Genomic DNA, 21,110 nt, shown 5'->3' with positions numbered 1-21,110 from the left:
CAGGGGCCAGGCTCCTCGGGGAAAGGGCAGGTGCTCCCTCCCTCCGCGCCCGCTCACCTTTGCAAGAAGACGGGTTTCAAGACGAAGCCCTCGCTCTGGCCGCTCAGGGCGCCCTCCACCCCCACGTACTGCTCCACGTAGTTCGCCAGGTGCTGGAGGAGAGGCGGGGAGAGGTCAGCTTTTGGGCTTCCTTGAGCAGCCTCCTTTCCCCCCAACCCTCCCGGGATGGTCCTGGGGAAACCACCTGGACCTCCACTGGGTCTTCCGTTTGGGTCTCCTCTGTGTCCAGCAGCTCAATGGTCATGATCACCTGGTCCTTCCGCTGAAGGAACATCACCTGCCGCAAACAGAAGCCGGGCCTTACCTGGAGGGGCCCCCACCAGAAGGCCAGCTCCAGCCGCCCCATCTCAGCCCCTGCTCCCAACTGCGGGTGGGGTGGGGTGGGGGGGCACCCAAAGGGGCTGCTGGGAGGAAGCAGCCAACGACACAGCTGGGGGAAGCCGCACCTTGAAGCAGTTCTCGTCCGCCATGTAGCGCTCGGCCTTCCACTGGTAGCTCGTCTCCTTGGCCGCCCGCACACACTGCGAGGAGAGGTTGCCGCCCGCTGCCCCCCGCTTCCGCTCGCTCAGGTACAGCTCCACCACCTTCAGGCAGACGTCATCGCTGACCAAATGATGCAGCTGAAGAGAAACGGGAAAGTGACCACCTCCACCCACTGAAAAGCAGCGGGGGTCCCGGGGGCACTCTCCGCGGGCATGACACAAGCGCCGGGCAAGGGAGGGGCCTGCAGGATCCAACCCCCTGCTGCTCACGCAAGTCTGGCCAAAGGCAGAACCGTCCAGAGCAGCCCAGGTCATTCCTCCCGGCCACCTCAGTCTAGCCCTCTGGGCCCCTGGCTGCAGACCACCTCACGTCCATCTGCAGCTGACACAGGCCGAAGGCCAGGCCAGCTGATTCCTGCACAAGGACATGCGGGGCCTTGTGTGCTGCAGCCCCTGCCTGCCTGCCCCAAGGCCTCCTCTTCCCCAGGGGGCTGGCTTGCCCCCCTGCCCCCTGCTGTTACCTGCCGGGCGATGTTCTGCACCAGCTTGTCCATGGTGAAGCCAATGTAGGCGTGGATGGTGAACATCTCCCTCAAGGTGTCCTCGTACTGGGTGGGGTCAATGTTGCCGTCCAGCAGATTCCTCACCAGGTCCAGAAATGCTGGGTAATACTCCTCCAGCTCCACCTCGCCTAGGCAGGAAGAAGATGATACTGGATTTATATCCCCCCTGCCCTATAATCTGAATCTGAGTTTCAGAGCGACTCACAATCTCCTTTACCTCCCCCCGCCCACAACAAACACCCTGTGAGGTGGGTGGGGCTGAGAGAGCTCTCTCAGAAGCCGCCCTTTCAAGGACAGAGTCTCAGAGTGGCCTACAATCTTCTTTCCCTTCTTCCCCCACAACAGACACCCTGTGAGGCGGGTGGGACTGAGAGAGCTCTCCCAGAAGCTGCCCTTTCAAGGACAACTCTGCAAGAGCCATGGCTGACCGAAGGTCATTCCAGCAGCTGCAAGTGGAGGAGTGGGGAATCAAACCGGTATAGTCCTCACACTTAACCATTACACCAAACTGGTTCTGTGACCCACCGAAGGATTCAGTGACAGGATTCCCCTTTGAGATGCCTGGGCTTGTCAAAGACAAATGAAGAGAAGAACTTTGCCCCAGAAACTTTTCCACCAGAGCAAGAGGCTCGAAAGTAAAGGTCCCTCAAGTAAATGCCGGCAGATGGCTTCTGCCCCAGCCTCCTGCTCACGCCCCACAACTTCTTCCTCTGCTTCTACTCCTCCCCCTGCCCCATAAGCAACCATAACTGACTTTCACACACACACACACACACCAAGGCAATTCAAGCCGGCTCCCATTTCAGGGAGCTCCCCGCCCCCGCCCCGGTCATCCTTCACAGGCCAAACAGACGGAGGAGGACTTGTGGCTGGGCCGGAGGGTTCCAGGTTTGGGGTGCCCACTGGTTACTCCTGCTGGCAGGGCACCAACCTCAGCAGTCAGGAGCCGGGGAGTGATTCTGGATGCCACACAAATGCGGCCCCCTCCGCCAGGCTGGGCAACTGGCCCCCTCTCCTCCCTGTCACCCAGCCACAGTGATGCGTGCGATGGTCTCCTCCAGATCAGGGGAAACAAAGAAGGGAAAGAAACTTAACCCAAAAACTGGAGTAAGAAACCTGAAAGGTTAACATGCAATTAAAGGGCCAAACATTAAAAACAGTCAAATAAATCATAAACCAACACACATGCAATTATTGTAGAGAACTAAAACCATTTAAGGGCCCATCATAAGCTTCTATCCCAGGGGTGGCCAACGGTAGCTCTCCAGATGTTTTTTTGCCTACAACTCCCATCAGCCCCAGCCACTGGCCATGCTGGCTGGGGCTGATGGGAGTTGTGGGCAAAAAAAACATCCGGAGAGCTACAATTGGATACCCCTGCTCTATCCTATGTACAATCCTAAAACCACAATGGGAACCCACTCAACTTGACCTGACGTGTTTCGACCTAGACTGCTCTTATGCAGAGGTCAGAAAGGTAAGTACGCATAGTACAGAATAGAATAAAACAATAGAACAATGCTGGACCACAAGGAAATTCAATGAAGTGACAAAGGCTTAGAGATATTCTTGAGGCCTCTTATTCTACAGCCTTATGTCTTAATCAAGGGCATACATATTGCATCCAGTGTCTTATCATATGCCGCATGGTCCAGAATTGATCAAGATAGGCGTGAGGCCAGAGCCTACGTGCCAAGAGTTAAGTGACATTTCAATGGTTTTAGCCTCCTCCAGATCAGAGGACACACCATAACTCCTTCTACACAGGGCTACCCCTCAGCTGGTCCAGAATGCAGCTACAGGAACCCCAGCAAAAGCACACACACATAACAACGGGTGCACCCTCAGCCGCAATAACTCCAGACTGAGCACCGGATCAGCCCTAAAGAGTCTGGGACCAATGTACCTACAGGATCATCTCCCCCAATATCCCCCACCCCCAAAGAGCATTCTGCTCACCAGCTGGTGACCCCCCCCTCCCCCCGGCCAAATTATGTCTGGCTGTCCTCAACCGGAGCTGAGGCTTTTTTGGCCCTGGCTGCAGCCTGAGGAACTCTCCACTGTGGGAGATTCGGCCCTGAGAGATTTATTTGCTGGATTTGTACTCCGCTCTCCCTGAAACTAGCTCAAAGAGGGTGGCATCAATTTATGAAATATACGGAATTCTAAAACGTTAGGAAATAAAGCAAACGTATAAAGATTACAGTGTCTATATAGGATCACTATAGGATCTCTGCCAGAAGAAAGAAAGCTGATCCCACCTATACTGAAGTTCTGAGTGGCACTGTGAAATGCATTTTAACTGTTGCATTGTTTTTAAATTATAATCATAAATTGTTTTTGAATTGATTCGTCAGCTGCCTTGAGTCCGCTTGCGGAGAGGGCGGGATAGAAAACTAAAGTAATAAAGTAAAAACAAATAGTAATAACAATAAATCCAATAGGATCCATAAAATACACCCACTACACAACAAAAAGATAGTGCAAACTCCTATGGAGGAGAAAGATGTCCCTGTCTGATGAGGAGGGATGGGGAGGGGAGGGGGGAGCGGACACGGAGTGGGGAGTTATCGATGAAACCCATCAGAAAGGGGCTCCTTGCTGCCCTGGGTGGAGCTGTGCCAGGCCTCTGAGGACAGCAACCATTCCCCGCTAGACTGACCTCCTCCTCCCTTCCGTCCGCCTTTCCTTCCCCCTCTCAGGCCAAAAGGGAAGGAGGCCCTGCTTGTGCTCTCTCTACAGACCATCTTCCTGATGGTTGATTATTATAAATTTTAGAATTGTTTTACATTTTCACTAAAGATTTCTAACCTAATTTATTGATGTTACCTGTTTTGAGCCCTACTGTGTGTGGGGGGTGCGGCTATAAATCAAAGTTATAGAAAAAGAAGACGACTGCAGATTTATACCCTGCCCTTCTCTCTGAATCAGAGTCTCAGAGTGGCTTACAATGTCCTCTACCTTCCCTGCCCCTTACAACAGACACCCTGTGAGGCGGATGGGGCTGAGAGAGCTCTCCCAGAAGCTGCCCTTTCAAGGACAGAGTCTCAGAGCGGCCTACAATCTCCTTTCCCTTCCTCCCCCACAACAAACACCCTGTGAGGTGGGTGGGGCTGAGAGAGCTTTCCCAGAAGCTGCCCTTTCAAGGACAGAGTCTCAGAGCGGCCTACAATCTCCTTTCCCTTCCTCCCCCACAACAGACACCCTGTGAGGCGGGTGGGGCTGAGAGAGCTCTCCCAGAAGCTGCCCTTTCAAGGACAGAGTCTCAGAGTGGCCTACAATCTCCTTTCCCTTCCTCCCCCCAAAAGACAGCCTGTGAGTTGGGTGTGGCTGAGAGATCTCTCCCAGCAGCTGCCCTTTCAAGGACAACCTCTGCCAGAACTATGGCTGACACAAGGCCCTTCCAGCAGGTGCAAGTGGAGGAGTGGAGAATCAAACCCGTTTCTCCCAGATAAGAGTCCGCACACTTAACCACTACCCCAAATTATAAATACATAGATAAGCCAGCAAGCTGTCTGAGGCCATTTGCCACTCCAACAAACCAGACTGCAGGAGGGATGCCGGGCCTCTTTCTCTGAGTCTCTGATTTAGAGAGAAGGGGGAAGGACAAAGGTTTTCCATAAGAGGATCTGAGGTTCCAAATTCGGAAGCTGGCACCAGCTGGGCAGTGGAATTGTGGCCCCTCCCACCCCACCAGCCCTGAGGGCCTCGTCCCCACCCCCTGCCGGGGCGAGCAGGCGAGAGGCTTACTTGGCTGCTTCAGCCGGAGCTCCAGGGCAGGGTCGCTGGAGCGCTCCTTCCGGCCTTCGCACAGGAGCTTCTCCTTCTCCTTCTCCGCCCGGTAATCCAGCAGCTGCTTCTGAGCCTGGCGGTAGATCTTGAGCAGGCGGGCACACAGCGTCTGGTGAAGACGGAGGAAGAAGTACCAGTTGTTGTTGGCAAAGAAGAGCGTGTAGACGTCCTCCAGCGAGCGGAGGGGCCCCGGCGGGCGGGGAAGGCCCCCCTTGTCCCTGGCCGGGCTGGGCGGAGCCCCCGTGGGGGGGTTCCTCTTCCGCAGCTCGTGGCCCCCTTCTGAGGCGGGCGGCTTCTCCTCCAGCGGGCCGGGCGGTGCCCCCGCGGGGGGGTTCCTCTTCCGCAGCTCGTGGGCCTCCACCGCGGGCGCCTTGCTCTCCAGGGGGCCGGGCTGGGGGCCCGTGGCGTTCCGCTTCCGCAAGTCCCGCGTGTCCAGAGAGGCCGCCTTGAGGCCGCCCCTCTCCTCCTCGGGGGGCTCTTCCGGGAGGGGGGGCTCCGGCAGCAGCGGTGAGAAAAAGAGGTCCGGGACGAAGTGCTGTACGATCTGCCGGATGGTGTCCTGGTCTTCCTTCTGGATGGTGAGCTGCCGCTTCACGTAGTAGGTGATGAGGGCCGCCGCGTCCTCCAGGATCTGCTTGTCCTCGTAGGCCAAGACTAGGTGGGGCTCGTTCACTGCTCCCCTGCCCTCCGAGTGCTGCTCCTGATGCTGGAAAGGAGGCCCCAAAGAGCGGCGGTCAAGGGCTGCTCTCCCCGCCTGCCGCAACACGGCCCTGCCTCCGCCCGGCCAGCCGCCCCGCCCCCTGCACCTCGTCGTAGACGCTCTCAATCTCGTTCAGCAGGCTCTTGGAGCGCAGGGCCTTGGTGTCGTTCTGCTTGAAGTTCACGGCCTGGTGGTCGAGGGACTTCAGGTAGGCCTTCTCGTACTGCTCCCGCCAGATCTTGTTGAAGCCCTGCTGGGCCTCGCGCCACTCCTCCTCCTTGGCCTTCAACCTGCAAGACAGGGCAGGCCTCAGCCACGGGGGAGGAAGAGACGCTGGACTGCACCGCAGAGAGACGGCCAGGCCACACAGCCAGAAATGCTGGCGCCGTGAAAAAGGCGGGGACCGTGCGGGGATTTCAGTTATAAACGCCTCCGCTTTCTACAAGCAAGACTGCAAATACGCCGAAGACGAGAGAGAAACTGCCTGCTGATGCCCTCTATGTTGCCCTAGGGAACCAAGCTCGTGGGTTGGGGTGGTTTGAGGGAGAGTGAAAAGGCCAACGACAAGGGGAGAAGCAGGCCTAAGGACAACAGGAAGCACCCAACAGCTGAAAAACAGCAAAAGCCCTGCCTGCTTTCAGTCCTCTTCGGCATGGAAATACATCTTGGGTTTAAGAGCTGCCTAACCCATCAAAAAGAAAGCAGTTTTTCCTCTTTAGAATCATGGAAGGGGGCCTCCACGGTCATCTAGTCCAGCCCCCTGCACAATGCAGGAAACTCACAAATCCCTCCCCCTAAATTCACAGGATCTTCATTGGTGTCAGATGGCCATCTAGCCTCTGCTGAAAAACCTCCAAGGAAGGAGAGCCCACCATCTCCCGAGGAGGAAGCCTGTTCCACTGAGGAACCGCTCTAACGGTCAGGAAGTTCTTCTTAATGTTGAGCCGGAAGCTCTTTTGATTTAATTTCAACCCACTAGTTCTGGTCCTACCTTCTGGGGCCACAGAAAACATGGGAGGATTTTTTCATGGGAGGGTTCTTTCCAGTGACCACCCACATTTCCTGTCCTCCCCCTCCCCCAATTTGGGCCTTCCCATCTCTCTTTGTACCACAGGCCGGTATGCTACCACTTACGAGGGCCCTGTTTCTCCGCCCTCCCCACACCCAGCCCCAAAGGAAGAGCGGCGGCTGTGCGCATCCCAAGAGACGGCTCTGGAAGCTCCGTCCCCTGGGCCCAAGGCAAGCGGGACTCCAAAGGATTCCAGGGCACGGGGGCGGGGGGTCACCTCTTGAGGACGACAGGGACTGCAGTCAGAGGGTTCTTCTTCAGGCTCTCGATGATCTCGGGCGCTTTGTCCCCATAGATGCGGTAGATGGCCCGGCGCTGGATGACTTCTGACGTCCCGCCCAAGCAGTCGTCCAGCCGGAACTTCTCCTGGTCGTCCGGCGACATGCGGGACAGTTTCTTCTGCACGCTTTCCAGCACCCGGATGGTGGCCAGGTTGGTCTCCAGGACAACGTCCAGCTGCGGAAAGCGAACCCCAAAGGGTGGAGGAAGAGCAGGAGCGGCCGGTCAGAGAGCCCTCTGGCCCAGGTGCCTGCTTGGAGGAGGGGGTCCAGCGGCAGCATGGCCCGGAGCCCTGGGGGGGAGGGAGGGGGCTGCTACTCGTACCTCAAAGCGCTCGTCCTCACAGCGGTGGAGTTGCTCCTCGTAGGGGGTCTTCTTGGAGCTGACGAAAGTGGAGTCCTCGGACCAGGAGGGGAAGGAAACCCACGTGTCGTTCAGCACCTGCCGAGGGGAGAGCCCACCGACCCTCAGCTGCCAGCAGCTTTGGGCCCAACGCCTTTGGGGCAAGCCCCACCACCAGCTGCTCCCCCCGCCATCCACAGCACAGGCAGGGAAGTGTCGGGAAGGGCAGGCAAAGCACAGCCTTGTGGCATTTCCAAGGCAGGAGAGGTTTGCCACAACCTCCCTCCCCCCCCCCCCCCACCAACACCAGACTGACCTCCTTGCAGATGGCGGTCCTGCCGCTGCACTTGGGCTGCTGGTAGGTCTTGGGGAGGGCCCGATAGCTGGAACCGATGCGCTTGCAGGAGGCGTAGTCGATCTCCCGGCAGCCCCCGTCCCCCGAGCGGTCACTCAGAGGGGAGGCGAAGGAGAGCTCTTTCACCCCCAGAAAGGACTTGAACTGGGCTAAGAGCTCAGGGAATTTCCTTTTTTAAAAAACAAAACAAAACAGCACAGGCCACTTTATTCTGCGCAAGGATCCTGCGGCATTCCAGGTAACACGCCGCTCTGCCACAGTGCCGAAGCCGAGCTAACTTCGCCGTTAGCAAAGCGACCCTGGCTCATCCAGGTTATCTCGGGGCGGTGAAGCTGCTGCTCTCCTCCCCGCTTCATCTTCACGAGTCCTCCTCTACGAGGGAAAGTCTCTGGTTTATTTATCTGGAACAGCCTAAGGCCACCTTTCCGCCCAGATTTAGGGTGCCCAAGGTGGTGGATGATAAAAGATGGTTCAGGTCACCACGGCGGAAGTGCACGGCTGCAGAAGGAATCGAACCCAAGTCTCCTATTCCAACCACTGGGTAACGCTGTCACTCAGACTACTTGACGATTTCACCGTCCAGACTCCTTCCCCTCCTTTTTGACTGAGCTGCCTTCGCTGCTAATCAGTGGCCGCCTTCTCCTAACAGACCCTGCATGTCAGCATCGGAGACAGGAGCTCTGCTGTGGTGGCCCCCCAACTTTGGGCTATTCTCCCTATAGAAAGTTACCTGGTGCCAAGTCTGCTGGTGCCAGGCAACAATATTTTTATTTTGTCAGTTCTTTCACTAACAGCTCCACTCCTCCCCCCCACTACAGGCTTTTATTTCTGAATTTTTAAGAACATAAGAGAAGCCATGTTGGATCAGGCCAACGGCCCATCCAGCCCAGCACTCTGTGTTACACAGTGGCCATAAGAACATAAGAGAAGCCATGTTGGATCAGGCCAACGGCCCATCCAGCCCAGCACTCTGTGTCACACAGTGGCCATAAGAACATAAGAGAAGCCATGTTGGATCAGGCCAATGGCCCATCCAATCCAACACTCTGTGTCACACAGTGGCCATAAGAACATAAGAGAAGCCAAGTTGGATCAGGCCAACGGCCCATCCAGTCCAACACTCTGTGTCACACAGTGGCAAAAAATTTTATATATACACACACACTGTGGCTCATAGCCACTGATGGACCTGTGCTCCATATTTTTATCTAAACCCCTCTTGAAGGTGGCTATGCTTGCAGCCGCCACCACCTCCTGCGGCAGTGAATTCCACATGTTAATCACCCCTTTGGGTGAAGAAGGACTTCCTTTTATCATGTAGTACTTCATTTTTATCATTAAAAATAATCGTTGCTGCCTTTGTTGTATGTGTTCAGTCAGTTCTGAGAATGCTGGCAGAATTATCATTAAAAATGATCATTAAAAATGATGGTTGTTGCCTTTGTTGTATGTGTTAAGTCAGCTCTGAGAATGCTGGCAGAATGTTTTGCTGGTTTCATTCGGCAACAGCGACGAGCCAAACGTTTATGGTTTCGTTGCTTGGTATTTTCTACCGCTATTTTAACTGTCGCTCGAATTATTATTGGACAGAAATGTTACTGAGAGTCGGCTAAACCGCACACCTCCCCGCCCCTTGTTGAACCCTGTGCTGAGATCCCCTCTGGCAAAAGCGGCGGGACACCAGCGGCCAAAGAAAGGCCAAGAGGGAGCAGAAACGTGGCCTGCTCCTTCCTCCCCCAAGGAAGCCTCCCACCGCCTGGCCCCACTTCACTCAGCCCCTAGAATGCTGCTGTCTGAAGGGAGACACGACCCTGACCTCGCTTATCGGACGTTTGGACATTTTGGAAGGAAAAGAATCTGCGAAAGGGAAGGAGGAGGTTTTCTTACCCCAAGAAAGGGGTGACCAGCTGGAGAAGTTCAGAGCCTGACACCAGCTCCTGGTTGAAGAGAGCGATGCAGCGGAGGAAGTTCTCATAGACCTCCTGGCTCTTGAGGACTCTGCGCACCTGCCGATGAGACCAGAAAGGACGTGGCGCTTCTGCCGGGCCAGGGTTCTGCCTCTGGCCCCCGGGGTGTGCTGGCCACAGCCAGGGACCACCACCCTCCCATCATGCCCAGAACTAGCAGTCTTGGATCCCTTCCAGCCAGGGCCGGTGGCTCCACGCCCGCAGCCTCTTCCTGGGCACCCGGCAGCCTCTTCCTGGGCACCCTACTTCCTGTTGAGGCCCCACCCCCCCGGCGCTCCTTTCTGGCTACCTCGCTCCGCACCGCCAGGCAGACCTCCTCGAGGGATGCAGGCCAGACACAACAGCCTCCACGGCCCCACGACTCTTCAGGCACCCTGCAAAACCAGCCGGGTCCCCCCCCCACCCCGGAAATCGATTCTTCCCATAACGAAGAAATGCACGTGGGCTTTACAGCCAGCTTTTTAATGGGTTTGTTAATTCTAATGATACTTCTGGTGCTATTTTTATATTGCCACTGTATCGTACTTGGTGACCCTCCTTGAGCAGGTCTTTAGAATTTGTTCATAAATATAAACGTTGTGCATAAATAAGCACAGAAACATTCTAAACGGGTCATATAAAGCAGATTCCCTGCAGCTCCCGACCTGCTCCAAAGCATCACCGGAGGCCTCTCCAGCACCTTCCTTCTGGCGCCAACAGTTGGGTGAGCAGTGAGATATTTGCCAGCCTACTGCTGGTGCAGTTCTGGGGGAGAGGCTGCCCCACATGCCAGTCCTTTGGGACTGCCTGGCAGGAAGATGCCAAGTCAGCTGCTGCTGAGCCGGGGGTCTGTATGAAGCTGCTGGTCCTTCCAGCATCCTCCTATCTGCTCTCTGGGCTCGCTGGGAGGGGAGAAGGGTCTTTTTGGACATCTCTGCCTGGAGACGCTGTGGGGCGGCGGGGCTGAACTATGGCTATTCTCTGCATGCAGACGAGGTGCCCCTTCCCAAACGCTTACGAGCGCAGGAAGCCACGCCCCCTTCCAGGCCACTGCTCTGTGCAGCCCAGAGCTGTTCTGCTCCGGCCCTGCTTCTCCAGGCTCACTGGGGCCATGTTCCTCCCCCCCACCCCCCCGCCAACACCACCTGCCCCCAGAGAGCCTTTCACAGGGGGTGGAACCTTCACCTTGCCAAACAGGCGCTTTGCCACTGAGCAAATACTGCCCCCCCCCATGCGTGCAAAATTGCCTTCTACATCTGAACCGCCTCAATTGGTCAGTGGGAACTGCTCACAAATAATCTCAGACGGAGGGGGGCAGGGCAGTGAGGAGTTCCAGCAACATGGCGGCCATGTTCACTAAATTATTCGGGGAGGGGGCGTGAAAGCCAAGTCGGACTGCAAACAGTACTTGGAGGATCTCTCCACGTTGAGTGAGCCAACAGCCGCATGGCAAATGGGAGTTCGGTGCAAGCATCACCCTCTGCTGGACAAAAAATCCTGACCTTCAACCCCTTGGCGTGGAGCCTGAACGGAAAGAGAACCTGGGGCAGAAATGTCAACCTGATGTGTCGGCATGGCGACAAAAGACAAGCTCCACGCTGGGGACTATGAGAAAAAGAGACCGAAAATAAACCTGGCGTCTCAAAAGAGAAGGCAGAGCCGGGGAAAGCATTGGAAAGGGCAAGATGTGAGTTGAAGCAACTTTATCATGCTGAAAGACTGGAGAGTCTGGAACGATCCTGTTCAGGAGAGGACCGAGACTTGGAGAATTCTACACAGGGTAAAGAAAGCGGGTGGAGCTTTCCCTTCTTCTCTCCTCTGGAGGGATTTGATGGGCAACGGAAACAGGGAATGCTTCTTTACTCGAGCAACCAAATGTCGGGATTGGCCAGAAGCGGAGGTGGCCTGGCCATGAGCACAGATGCTGAAAAAGGGGGTGAGACAGAAGCACAGAGGGGCCCACCGGTAGCTGCTAGCCCTGAGGAGGGAAACAGCAGCAGGGGGAAGTCTCAGCTTCTACATGGGTCACTCGCTGGTCCTCCAGAACTGAAGAAGAGGAGGCTGCCTTCACCTGAAGTCTCAGAGCAGCGTTCAACCTGCCCTTCCTTTTCCTACAAGAGGCCCTGAGAGAGCTGTGATTGACTCAAGGTCACCCGCTGGCTGCATGTGGAGGAGGAGGAGGAGTGGGGAATCGAATCCAGTTCTCCAGATCAGAGTCTGCCACTACTGGGTGAAACAGGATGCTGGACTAGAGAGACCCGGAGGGCTCTTGTATTTTGACGCTAATAAACAAAGTGAACATCTTTTATCTGGACACGCCGAGGACTGGCCAAGGGACGTTCAGCTTCCCGAGCAGGTGCTCCGCCCCTGAGCTGCTGCCCTTCCCTTGTCCCCTCCCACGCCTGAGCAACAGACCTTGTCAAAGAAGGAGAACTCCTGCAGAGTCCCGTATTTTCCCACGGTGGCAACCGATGGGTCCTTGGTCCCTCGCAACTTCATCTTCTTCTGCGGATGGAAAGGCGGCATTTGCATCAGCCTTCTCTTGATGCTTCAACACAACGTACAAACCCAATCAAAGTCCCTCCCCAAAAACAACCAAGAGGCCCCTTGCTGGGCAACTCTGCCTCCACAAGTTTGTCTATTGATCGATCGATTGATTTTCTAGCCCACCCTCACTCCGCACAGCAGGGATCAAGGCTGCTGATTACAGCAGTAAGCATACACAGCGTGATCAGACAACAGTTTAAGGAATTTAAACATAATTAGAAGAAGAGAGAGAGATTGAGTTTATACCCTGCCCTTCACTCAGAGCCGCTAACAATCTCCTTCCCTTCCTCTCCCCACAACATATAGCCTGTGGGGCTGAGAGAGCCCTGAGAGAACTGCTCTCAAGAGGAACTGCTCTGGGAGAACTTGTGACTGACCCAAGGTCATCCCAGCGGGTGCAGGTGGAGGAGTGGGGAATCAAACCCAGTTCTCCCAAATTTGAGTCCGCGCGCTTAGCCATTACACCAAGCTGGCGTATATTTATATTTGCAAATATAAACCTCCAATAAGCCAGATGGCCATCAACACAACTGAGAACATTTTCCCAAGACGACCATCAGTCTGCGTGCGTGGGTCAACCTGCAGAGCATAAAGCTCAGCAAGGGGCATCGTGGGAGAGGCGGTCCCGCAGGTACGTCAGCCTTGAGGGTGCCATCTGCCCTGGTGCAAGCCGTGCAGCAGCAGCCTCTACCACCCATTCAGCCGTTTCTCTTACAAAGTCAGTTACTCCGTCCCGTCGCCGAGACGCTTGAGCGGTTTCCCCGGAGGTAGACAACACCCACCCAACCGAGCCCTCAGCCGGCAGGCAGACTCCCTCCCCTCCCCGCTCCGTTCGGCTACCTTTGCTGGCCCCGGGGTGGGCCGGAGCAGCAGGGGCCTCGACCGCTTCTTGCTGTGCTCCAAGGGCTTCTCGTGGTCCAGCCTGGGAATGCTGCTGGCATCGCACGGCCCGTTTCCCATGAACTGAGACAAAGAGACGTCACCTGGGAGCCCCCGCAGCAGAGCACCGAGGAGGCAGGGCGGCAGGGCTCAAGCCCAGAAGGGGCTGCGGACGCACTCCAGCGAGGCAGGGCAAGTCTCGCCCAGCAGGATGCCCGTGAGCCCCGCGGGGGATTTCTGGAATGCGCCAAAGGGGCCGCCCCCAGGCCCGCAAAGCCCACCCCGCACGAGGGCAGCCTGCCTCTCTCCACTCAGGCCTGTTGCACGGGACGGCACACACCCTGCGGCAGCCTCGGGACGCTCCACCCGAAACCCCACCCCGTTGCCAGAGACCTACCAAGGACCTCTTGGCTTCAGGAAGGAACTGTCCAAACTCGGAGAGCAGGTCTTCCTGGCCCCGGAAGAGATTGGCCACTTCTGTGAACACCTCTTCCTCCGACATGCCTCGAAACGGCCGGCCCTTGGCACTCAGCTGCTCCTTCTGCAAGTTGAGGGTGATGTTGCGCTAACAACGCCGAGTCGGCCGTGAAAACAAGGGGAAACCGCCGGTGCCCCCTACAGCCTTGCGCTGACTCGCTGCTTCTAACACTGCAACAACCGGCTAGGCGGAGGGGTGTGGCCTGGCTTCCCTACGGGGTGGAGGACAACCACAGCCCTCCGGGGAGAACGAACGGGAAACGCCTTCCGAAGAAACCGTCTGCACCTGAAGCCCTGCCCTGGGCTTCCCACCTCCTGAAGCAAGAAGGGGGCCGCTGGAGGGACCTCAGCCCCAGAACCCTCTCCCTTCAGTGCTCTGCTTCGTGCTGAACCCTTGGGGCTCCAGGGGGGAAACCTCTTCATTGGACCAAGGCACTGTGCTGGTCGCTGGGAGCGCTTTCTCTCTCTCTCTCTGCTTTCTGTCTTCATGTGCAACAATAGAAGAAGACTGCAGATTTATACCCCGCCCTTCTCTCTAAATCAGAGGCTCAGAGTGGCTTACAATCTTCTCTCCCCACGACAGGCACCCTGTGAGGCGGGTGGGGCTGAGAGGGCTCTCCCAGAAGCTGCCCTTTCAAGGACAGAGTCTAAGAGCGGCCTACAATCTCCTTTCCCTTCCTCCCCCACAACAGACACCCTGTGAGGCGGGTGGGGCTGAGAGAGCTCTCCCAGAAGCTCCCTTTCAAGAACAGAGTCTCAGAGGGACCCACAATCTCCTTTCCCTTCCTCCCCTACAATAGACACTCCGTGAGGCGGGTGAGGCTGAGAGAGCTCTCCCAGAAACTGCCTTATCAAGGACAGAGTCTCGGAGTGGCCTACAATCTCCATTCCCTTCCTCTCCCACAACAGACACCCTGTGAGGTGGGTGGGGCTGGGAGAGCTCTCACAGAAGCTGCCCTTTCAAGGACAGAGCCTCAGAGTGGCCTACAATCTCCTTTCCCTTCCTCCCCCGCAACAGACACCCTGTGAGGCGGGTGGGGCTGAGAGAGCTCTCCCAGAAACTGCCTTTTCAAGGACAAAGTCTCTCAGAGCAGCCTACAATCTCCTTTCCCTTCCTCCCTCACAACAGACACCCTGTGAGGTGGGTGGGGCTGAGAGAGCTCTCCCAGAAGTTGCCCTTTCAAGGACAACTCCTACAAGAGCTTCGGCTAACCCAAGGCTATTCCAGTAGATGCAAGTGGAGGAGTGGGAAATCAAACCCAGTTCTCCCAGATAGGAGTCTGCACACTTAACCACTACACTAAACTGACTATAAAACAACGGCAAAGGATCTTGCCACTGACTGCTGCTAAATCACCTACTTTCATTGACCTGCTGCATGCTGAATTTTTAAAAAGATAACTTTATGGTTCTTGATATTATTGACGGAATTTATCGACTTTATCGGTTTCAACACAATGCCACGTGCTTCTTGTGGACCACTGTGAGAAGCGGATCCTGAATACTTTAAACGCGCAAAGGTGGAACTAGATGTCTTTGCCATTCCCCTAAGGCAGTGAATCAAAGTCTGCCCAAACACCCAGTCGGCTCCCGGAAAATCTCCACAGGGTCTTCCAGCAAAGGCCGTGGGAAGAAGTTTGGATTATGCATGTGTACGTGGGGACGGGGAGCTGCTGCAAGAGGAAAAGTGAACATAGAGGGGTGGAGCATTTCCACAGTTTTGAGAAGAAAACTCTGTGAAAACGAAAAGAACATGAGTTTCCTTTTGGGGGGTGGGGTTGCTCCAAGGTAACACAAAGGAGCACTGGAAGTATTCCCTGGGAAAGGGCAAAGCATGACCGCACGAGCCACCTCCACCAGCACGCAGTTTCTAAACAAACCATTCCAGCACCCTCATCCTTGGCCAAGGCGGCAGCCTTGCTCTCCTGGCGGCATTCTTGCAAAGCGAAAGCTCCTCTTGGAAAAGGCTCTCGCTCCAACCCCCGGATCCCAAGAGAGGCATTCACCTGGTAGGTGTGAAGGATTTCCAGGAAGGAGCGGTAGATTTCAGGGTGGTCAAGGAAGCGGGTCTTGATCTTGTTCACGTAGCTAATGGCGTTGTTGAACTCCACCGAATCTGACTCCAGGGGCACCTGAAGTTTGTCCTCCTTGCTGGGCAGCTGCTGCCGGAACTCCTCGGGGCAGTCGCCATGGTTGTGGGCCTTATCTTGGCAATAATGGAGCAAGAAGGAACTCTGCACTGGCTCCAAAGAGACCTGGCAGGAACAGTGTGGGGAGGGGGGGGAGTCAGTGAGGTCAGGCACACAATGAGCCTGGAATCCAGCCCCTCTCTGTTGTTGACCCGCCTTTATAGACAGCCACAATCCAACCAAGCTTGTTCTTACTGCTGATCTTAGAGAAGGTCTGTCCAAGCCTCAGCTCCAACAGGACATTCCCCCTGCCACCGACCCGGAAAACAGAACTTCAACACGCCACCCCAGAAGGAAGGCCCCATGCAAAACTCCTTCCTCATACCTGGCCAGCCAGAGGGGACTGAATGCTGAGCTTCCCGTTCTTCGGGATCTCAATTCTGTACCCCAAAGGTAGGAAAGCATTGAATCCCACAATGAGGTCAGGGTGTTCGTGGAACAGCTGAGAGACACGCCGGATGACGCCAGGGGTGTCGATGCTGGAAGTGAAAGGAGGCAGCTGAGGGCAAAGCAGGGCCTGGAACCACAGACAGCATCGGGGAGGGGACAGAAGTCTCCTGCCTGGCCCCCCACCCCCCACTGGCCTTCTTCCCCTCAACGTCTTTGTTCTCTCCCTCCTAATCTAGCAATCTGCCAATCCCCTTCGTGCACATTACCTTTGGCTCTTGAACTCTTTCATGATTTCCAGGAACCCATTGTAGGTGGCCGGGTCACTACCAAAGCGAATCTTCACCTGATCCAGGTAGGAGAGAGCATCCTCTACCTGCAGGAAAACATAAAAGGTCTTAGCAAAGGGGCAGCAGCACAGCCCCTGCTTTGCACACGGAAGGCCCCACAACTTCCAGGTCGAAGTGCTGAGTCACAATCTAAGACCCACGCCACCACTAAGATAAAAATCTCCATTTGTATCCAACCAGGAACTTGGCTGCCAAAGATTACCCCCGCGTCCCCCACCCCTCAGCTGCCACCCAGCTCCCCAGGCTGCTCCTGAAGGCTGCCCAGAGCCAAAGAAGCAACTCTTTGCCTTCCATCTGTGCATTCCTCCCCCCCTGCCCAGGCCCAACAGAATTGATCTTCTGCAGGCTAAAGAGGGAGGGGATGTTAGAGGAAGCGCTTACACTGAGTCTCATGCATCGGTCCCCCTCATGCAAGCTGTCCGGAGCACCCTCCTGGCACACCCCCACACAAGCTCTCTCTCCCCTCTGCATCTGCCTGTGTGAACCTGGCTGGGAGCTGGCCTCGATCCGGAGGGAAAGGCTGTCCCCCCACACCCACCCAGAACGCTCTGCACCTTTGGCTCCCTCTTCCCTCCAGGGAGTGCCTGAAAGAGGGATATGCGATCCAGCCCTCCTCTGCCCCGCCCTAAAAACGGAGCTGTCAGACCCCCCCCCCCCCCAACAGACACAGACCCCGCTCAGGCCCATGAAGAGCCCCCCTCAGAGGGGCTTTGTGTGGCGGAAAGAGCTGCTGAACAGGGAGTCACTCCTGCAAAATCCCATTGGGGGGGGGGGGTGCTGGGGCTCCATGGGCGGCCCCTCCCCTCCCCTCCCTCCAGGGCAGCAGTCTCACCCCCTTGGTTCCCCCGGGAGGGGAGGGGCAAGTGGCTCCCCTCCTCCACAACCCCCCTGCCCTGGAGGACGTCGGGGGGGGAGGGAGCACCCCCTCCCCGGGAAGGAGAAGGAGGCGGCCCCGCCTGTCTGGAGGGAGGGGGGGTGTTGTGGGGCGGGGCTTACGTGAACGGGGAGCTTCTCTGGGGGGGCCGCCCCCCCGCCTCCTCCTCCTCCTGCCGCCGCGCGGCTCCCCAGCCTGGCGGCCCCGCCAATCCCCCCCCGGCCGCCGCCGCCTCCTCCTCCGCCTCCCCCGGCCGCCATGTTGGGACCCTCCTGCCCCCCCCAACCCAGCTGCGCCTGCGTCATTGCGCACGCCCCGCCTCCTGGCGCCGCCCGGAACCTTCTCGCGGGGCGGGGCGGCAGCCGGAAAGGAAAGGTGCGGACCGGAAGGAGCGCGGGGAGGGGCCAGGGCGGCGCGCACGGGCCTCTGGGGAAGACCTTCCACTTCCGCGGCCCTCCGGCTTCCCGGATGTGGACGCCCTTCAGGCGGCTGGGCGGGCCAAGAAGCCCCTTCAGCAGAACCACCCACATAGGGTTGCCAAGTCCAATTCAAGAAATATCTGGGGACTTCGCGGGTGAAGCCAGGACACTTTGGGGGTGGAGCCTGGACTTTGGGTGGAGTCTGGAGACTTTGGGGTGGAGCCAGTACACTTTGGGGGTGGGGCCTGGAGACTTCGGGGTTCAGCCAGGAGCAAGGCTGTGACAAGCACCATTGAACCCCAAAGAGAGTTCTGGCCATCACGTTTAAAAGGACCACACACCTTTTTTAAATGCCTTCCTTCCATAGGAAATAATGAAGGATAGGAGCACCTTCTTTGGGGGCTCATAGAATTGGACCCCCTTGTCCAATCGTTTTGAAACTTGGGGGGGGTGCATTTTGGGGAGAGCCACTGGATGCTATGCTTAAAATTTGGTACCTCAAAAAACAGGGGGCTCCCCAGAGCCCCAGATACCCACTAATCAATTCTCCATTATATCCTATGGGAATCGTTCTCCATAGGGAATAATGGGGTGCCCAACAGATATCCCCCCCCCGCTGCTTTCTGATGACTCTAAAGCAGGGGGGGAGGGATCCCCTGCCCCCACCTGGGGATTGGCAACCCTAGGTCAGCAGGAAGAGGAGGTGCTGGCGGGCTCTGCAGCCCCCTGGCCTTCCCTCCTCAGCCACGAAGCTCTTGGGGGCCCAGTCTGCTGTTGTCCTGGTATGGAAGTGTGGTCAGTGGGCTAATAATGAGCCAGCCCATGGAATCTGAAAGCCTGCCATTGACTGGACAGCAGCTGACCCGGAGGAAAGGGGAGCTGCAGAACCCCCCCCCTCCCGGGTTCTGCAACCCTCTTCTCTGTGAGAGGGAACATAAGAACATAAGAGAAGCTGTGTTGGATCAGGCCAGTGGCCCCTCCTGTCAGCTTGTGTTCAAATTGATATTAACCAGAATGCCTAAATTGTTGTATTGCTTACTAACCCTGTGACCTGTAACTATAATTTAGCTGTGAGAGCAGGAGAAGGGGGGGGGGGAGAGGAGCTTGGCGCCAAGAGCTGTAAAGGTGTTTGAAGTGCAAACTATGTGGCCAGCTCTCAGCCGATGCAAGGCCGCCTGTGGGGGAGAGAGGACGGACGCGGCTAGCTATGCAAGATATCAGGGTGTGAACCTCGCACCTCTTAGAAGTAGAATGCAACGGTATTGTAAGAATGATTGAAACCCCCTAGCTTTGATCCTGGGCCATAAAGGCCAAGCTAGTTTGTGTGTACCTTATCACTTTCAAAGAACTCTCGTAGCAGTAACATGTATGTATCCAATAAATGAAACTTATTTTCAAATGAAAAGAGTCTGTCCATTGTTGGAGCGTCCATGAACCCTACGCTGACACCTCCAGTCCAACACTCTGTGTCACATAAGAACATAAGAGAAGCCGTGTTGGATCACGCCAATGGCCCATCCAGCCCAACACTCTGTGTCACAGAAGAACATAAGAGAAGCCATGTTGGATCAGGCCAGTCCAACACTCTGTGTCACATAAGAACATAAGAGAAGCCCTGTTGGATCAGGCCAATGGCCCATCCAGTCGTAGCCTTCTGCTCACGACTTGAATTCGATCCCAGCGGAAGCTGGATTCAGGTAGCCGGCTCCAGGTTGACTCAGCCTTCCATCCTTCCGAGGTGGGTAAAATGAGTCCCCAGCTTGCTGGGGGGAGGGGGAGGGGTGGAAAGTGTAGATGACTGGGGAAGGCAATGGCAAACCACCCCAAAAAAATTCTGCTGTGAAAACGTGAAAGCAACATCACCTCAGAGTCAGAAACGACTGGTGCTTGCACAGAGGACTACCTTTATCTTTTTTTAATGAAGTTGAATGCATCCTCCAGGACTAAACTGAGACCTAGGTTTCCTTTCTCATTACCAACGCCTGCTATTGTCATTTGGCATCTGAAATCCTTCCACTCTCCAAGAGACGAGGCCCAACGGACTCACAACCTAGCTTTATCTGAAGAAGAGAGCAATGACTCATGAAAACTCCTGCCCTGCCACAAATTCTATTTGGTGCTACTAGATTCTTGCTCTTTTCCACTAATAAAGATTAGAAGCAGTTACGTTGGGTTTCTTTTTTCCTTCTTCATCTGCTTAAACTGGAAACGGGGCTCTCTCTAAGTGAAACAATGTGTTGATTTCAGACTGGGCAGAATCAGTGCTAGAAAGGCAGCCAGGGAGGGAGACGTGTTGAACTGGAAGATAGGGAATCTGAATCTGGGATATATTTTAAAATACTTAGCCATCTACTTCCAGCCATTAAACTATGGAATCCAATCCATGTGTTCTAATTCCTAATCCAAGTCTTTTTGAGAGAAAATAACTTTCCAGATAGGCACTGACAAATCTAACCTTTTTTTTTAAGCCCTTTTCTGAATAAGCCAATATATATATATAATTCTCCTTTCTTTTTATCCCAATGTGCCCCTTCCTTTTAAGCGAGAGGGGGGGAGGGAGAGCAAGTCTCAAGGACACAGCAGAGCGCAGCACCCTCAGTTGTCAATTGTGCTGGGCAGAAAAGAGCAACTAGAATGATTAAAGGGTTGGAACCCTTTCCCTATGAAGAAAAGTTAAAACGCTTGGGGCTCTTTAGCTTGGAGAAACGTCGACATGGTAGAGGTTTACAAGATTATGCATGGGATAGAAAAGGTAGAGAAAGAAGTACTTTTCTCCTTTTCTTACAATACAAGAACTCGTGGGCATTCCATGAAATTGCTGAGCAGTCAGGTTAAAACGAGAGAGAGAGAGAGAGGTGTGTGTATGCGTGTATATACTGGACTGCGTTGGACTGGATGGGCCATTGGCCTGACCCAACATGGCTTCTCTTATGTTCTTATGTGACACAGAGTGTTGGACTGGAGAAATTCGTGTGCTCTGGGGCCATTTTTCCTGAGCTGAGACAAAAATGTGTGAGCTGGAGGCTAAAAAACTGTGAGCTAGCTCACACTAACTCAGCTTAGAGGGAGCACTGATGGTAAACCTTACAAAAGTGTGATAAAAATGGGCTTTTCCTTTCATTTATGCCTTACATCACAGTGGATAGACGCATTATTAGTATTAGGGGAATTTTATTAGTGCATTAAACAGCAGTGCTTTAAAATTTGAAATCAGTCATTTGGTTCACGAGTTCACAGGTCAAGTGAGAAAAGGCAGGAAAAATTGGCCTCAACTGTCTTGATGACTGAGCCATGACCCCTCCGTGTCCAGCTTGGCCACAACAATACGTTTTGTATCTAGTTCTCTCCCACTGGTGACTGCAGCCTGGAAATTAAAAGACGTTTGCTCCTTGGGAGGACA

General features: G+C 55.3%; 1 protein-coding gene across 1 annotated transcript; it reads right to left on the bottom strand.

The window, feature by feature from the left end:
• Window positions 1-53: 53 nt before the first annotated feature.
• On the bottom strand, window positions 54-17,458 carry SIN3B (SIN3 transcription regulator family member B). Its single transcript, XM_060232741.1, has 17 exons — window positions 17,414-17,458; window positions 16,337-16,443; window positions 16,006-16,159; window positions 15,498-15,746; window positions 13,412-13,555; window positions 12,976-13,098; window positions 12,004-12,093; window positions 9,530-9,648; window positions 7,604-7,811; window positions 7,270-7,386; window positions 6,884-7,122; window positions 5,704-5,887; window positions 4,856-5,603; window positions 1,064-1,233; window positions 507-680; window positions 245-337; window positions 54-152 (listed from the first exon to the last, which is right to left on the bottom strand). The coding sequence occupies exons 2-17, from the start codon at window positions 16,357-16,359 to the stop codon at window positions 54-56; spliced, it is 2,934 nt and encodes a 977-aa protein (XP_060088724.1). The 5' UTR covers window positions 16,360-16,443; window positions 17,414-17,458.
• Window positions 17,459-21,110: the final 3,652 nt, after the last annotated feature.

Source organism: Heteronotia binoei, chromosome 2 (assembly GCF_032191835.1).
Source record: "Heteronotia binoei isolate CCM8104 ecotype False Entrance Well chromosome 2, APGP_CSIRO_Hbin_v1, whole genome shotgun sequence".
Lineage (NCBI taxonomy): Eukaryota > Metazoa > Chordata > Lepidosauria > Squamata > Gekkonidae > Heteronotia > Heteronotia binoei.
The sequence above is the reverse complement of the archived record's forward strand: the minus strand, read 5'-3'. Positions and strand labels throughout refer to the sequence as shown.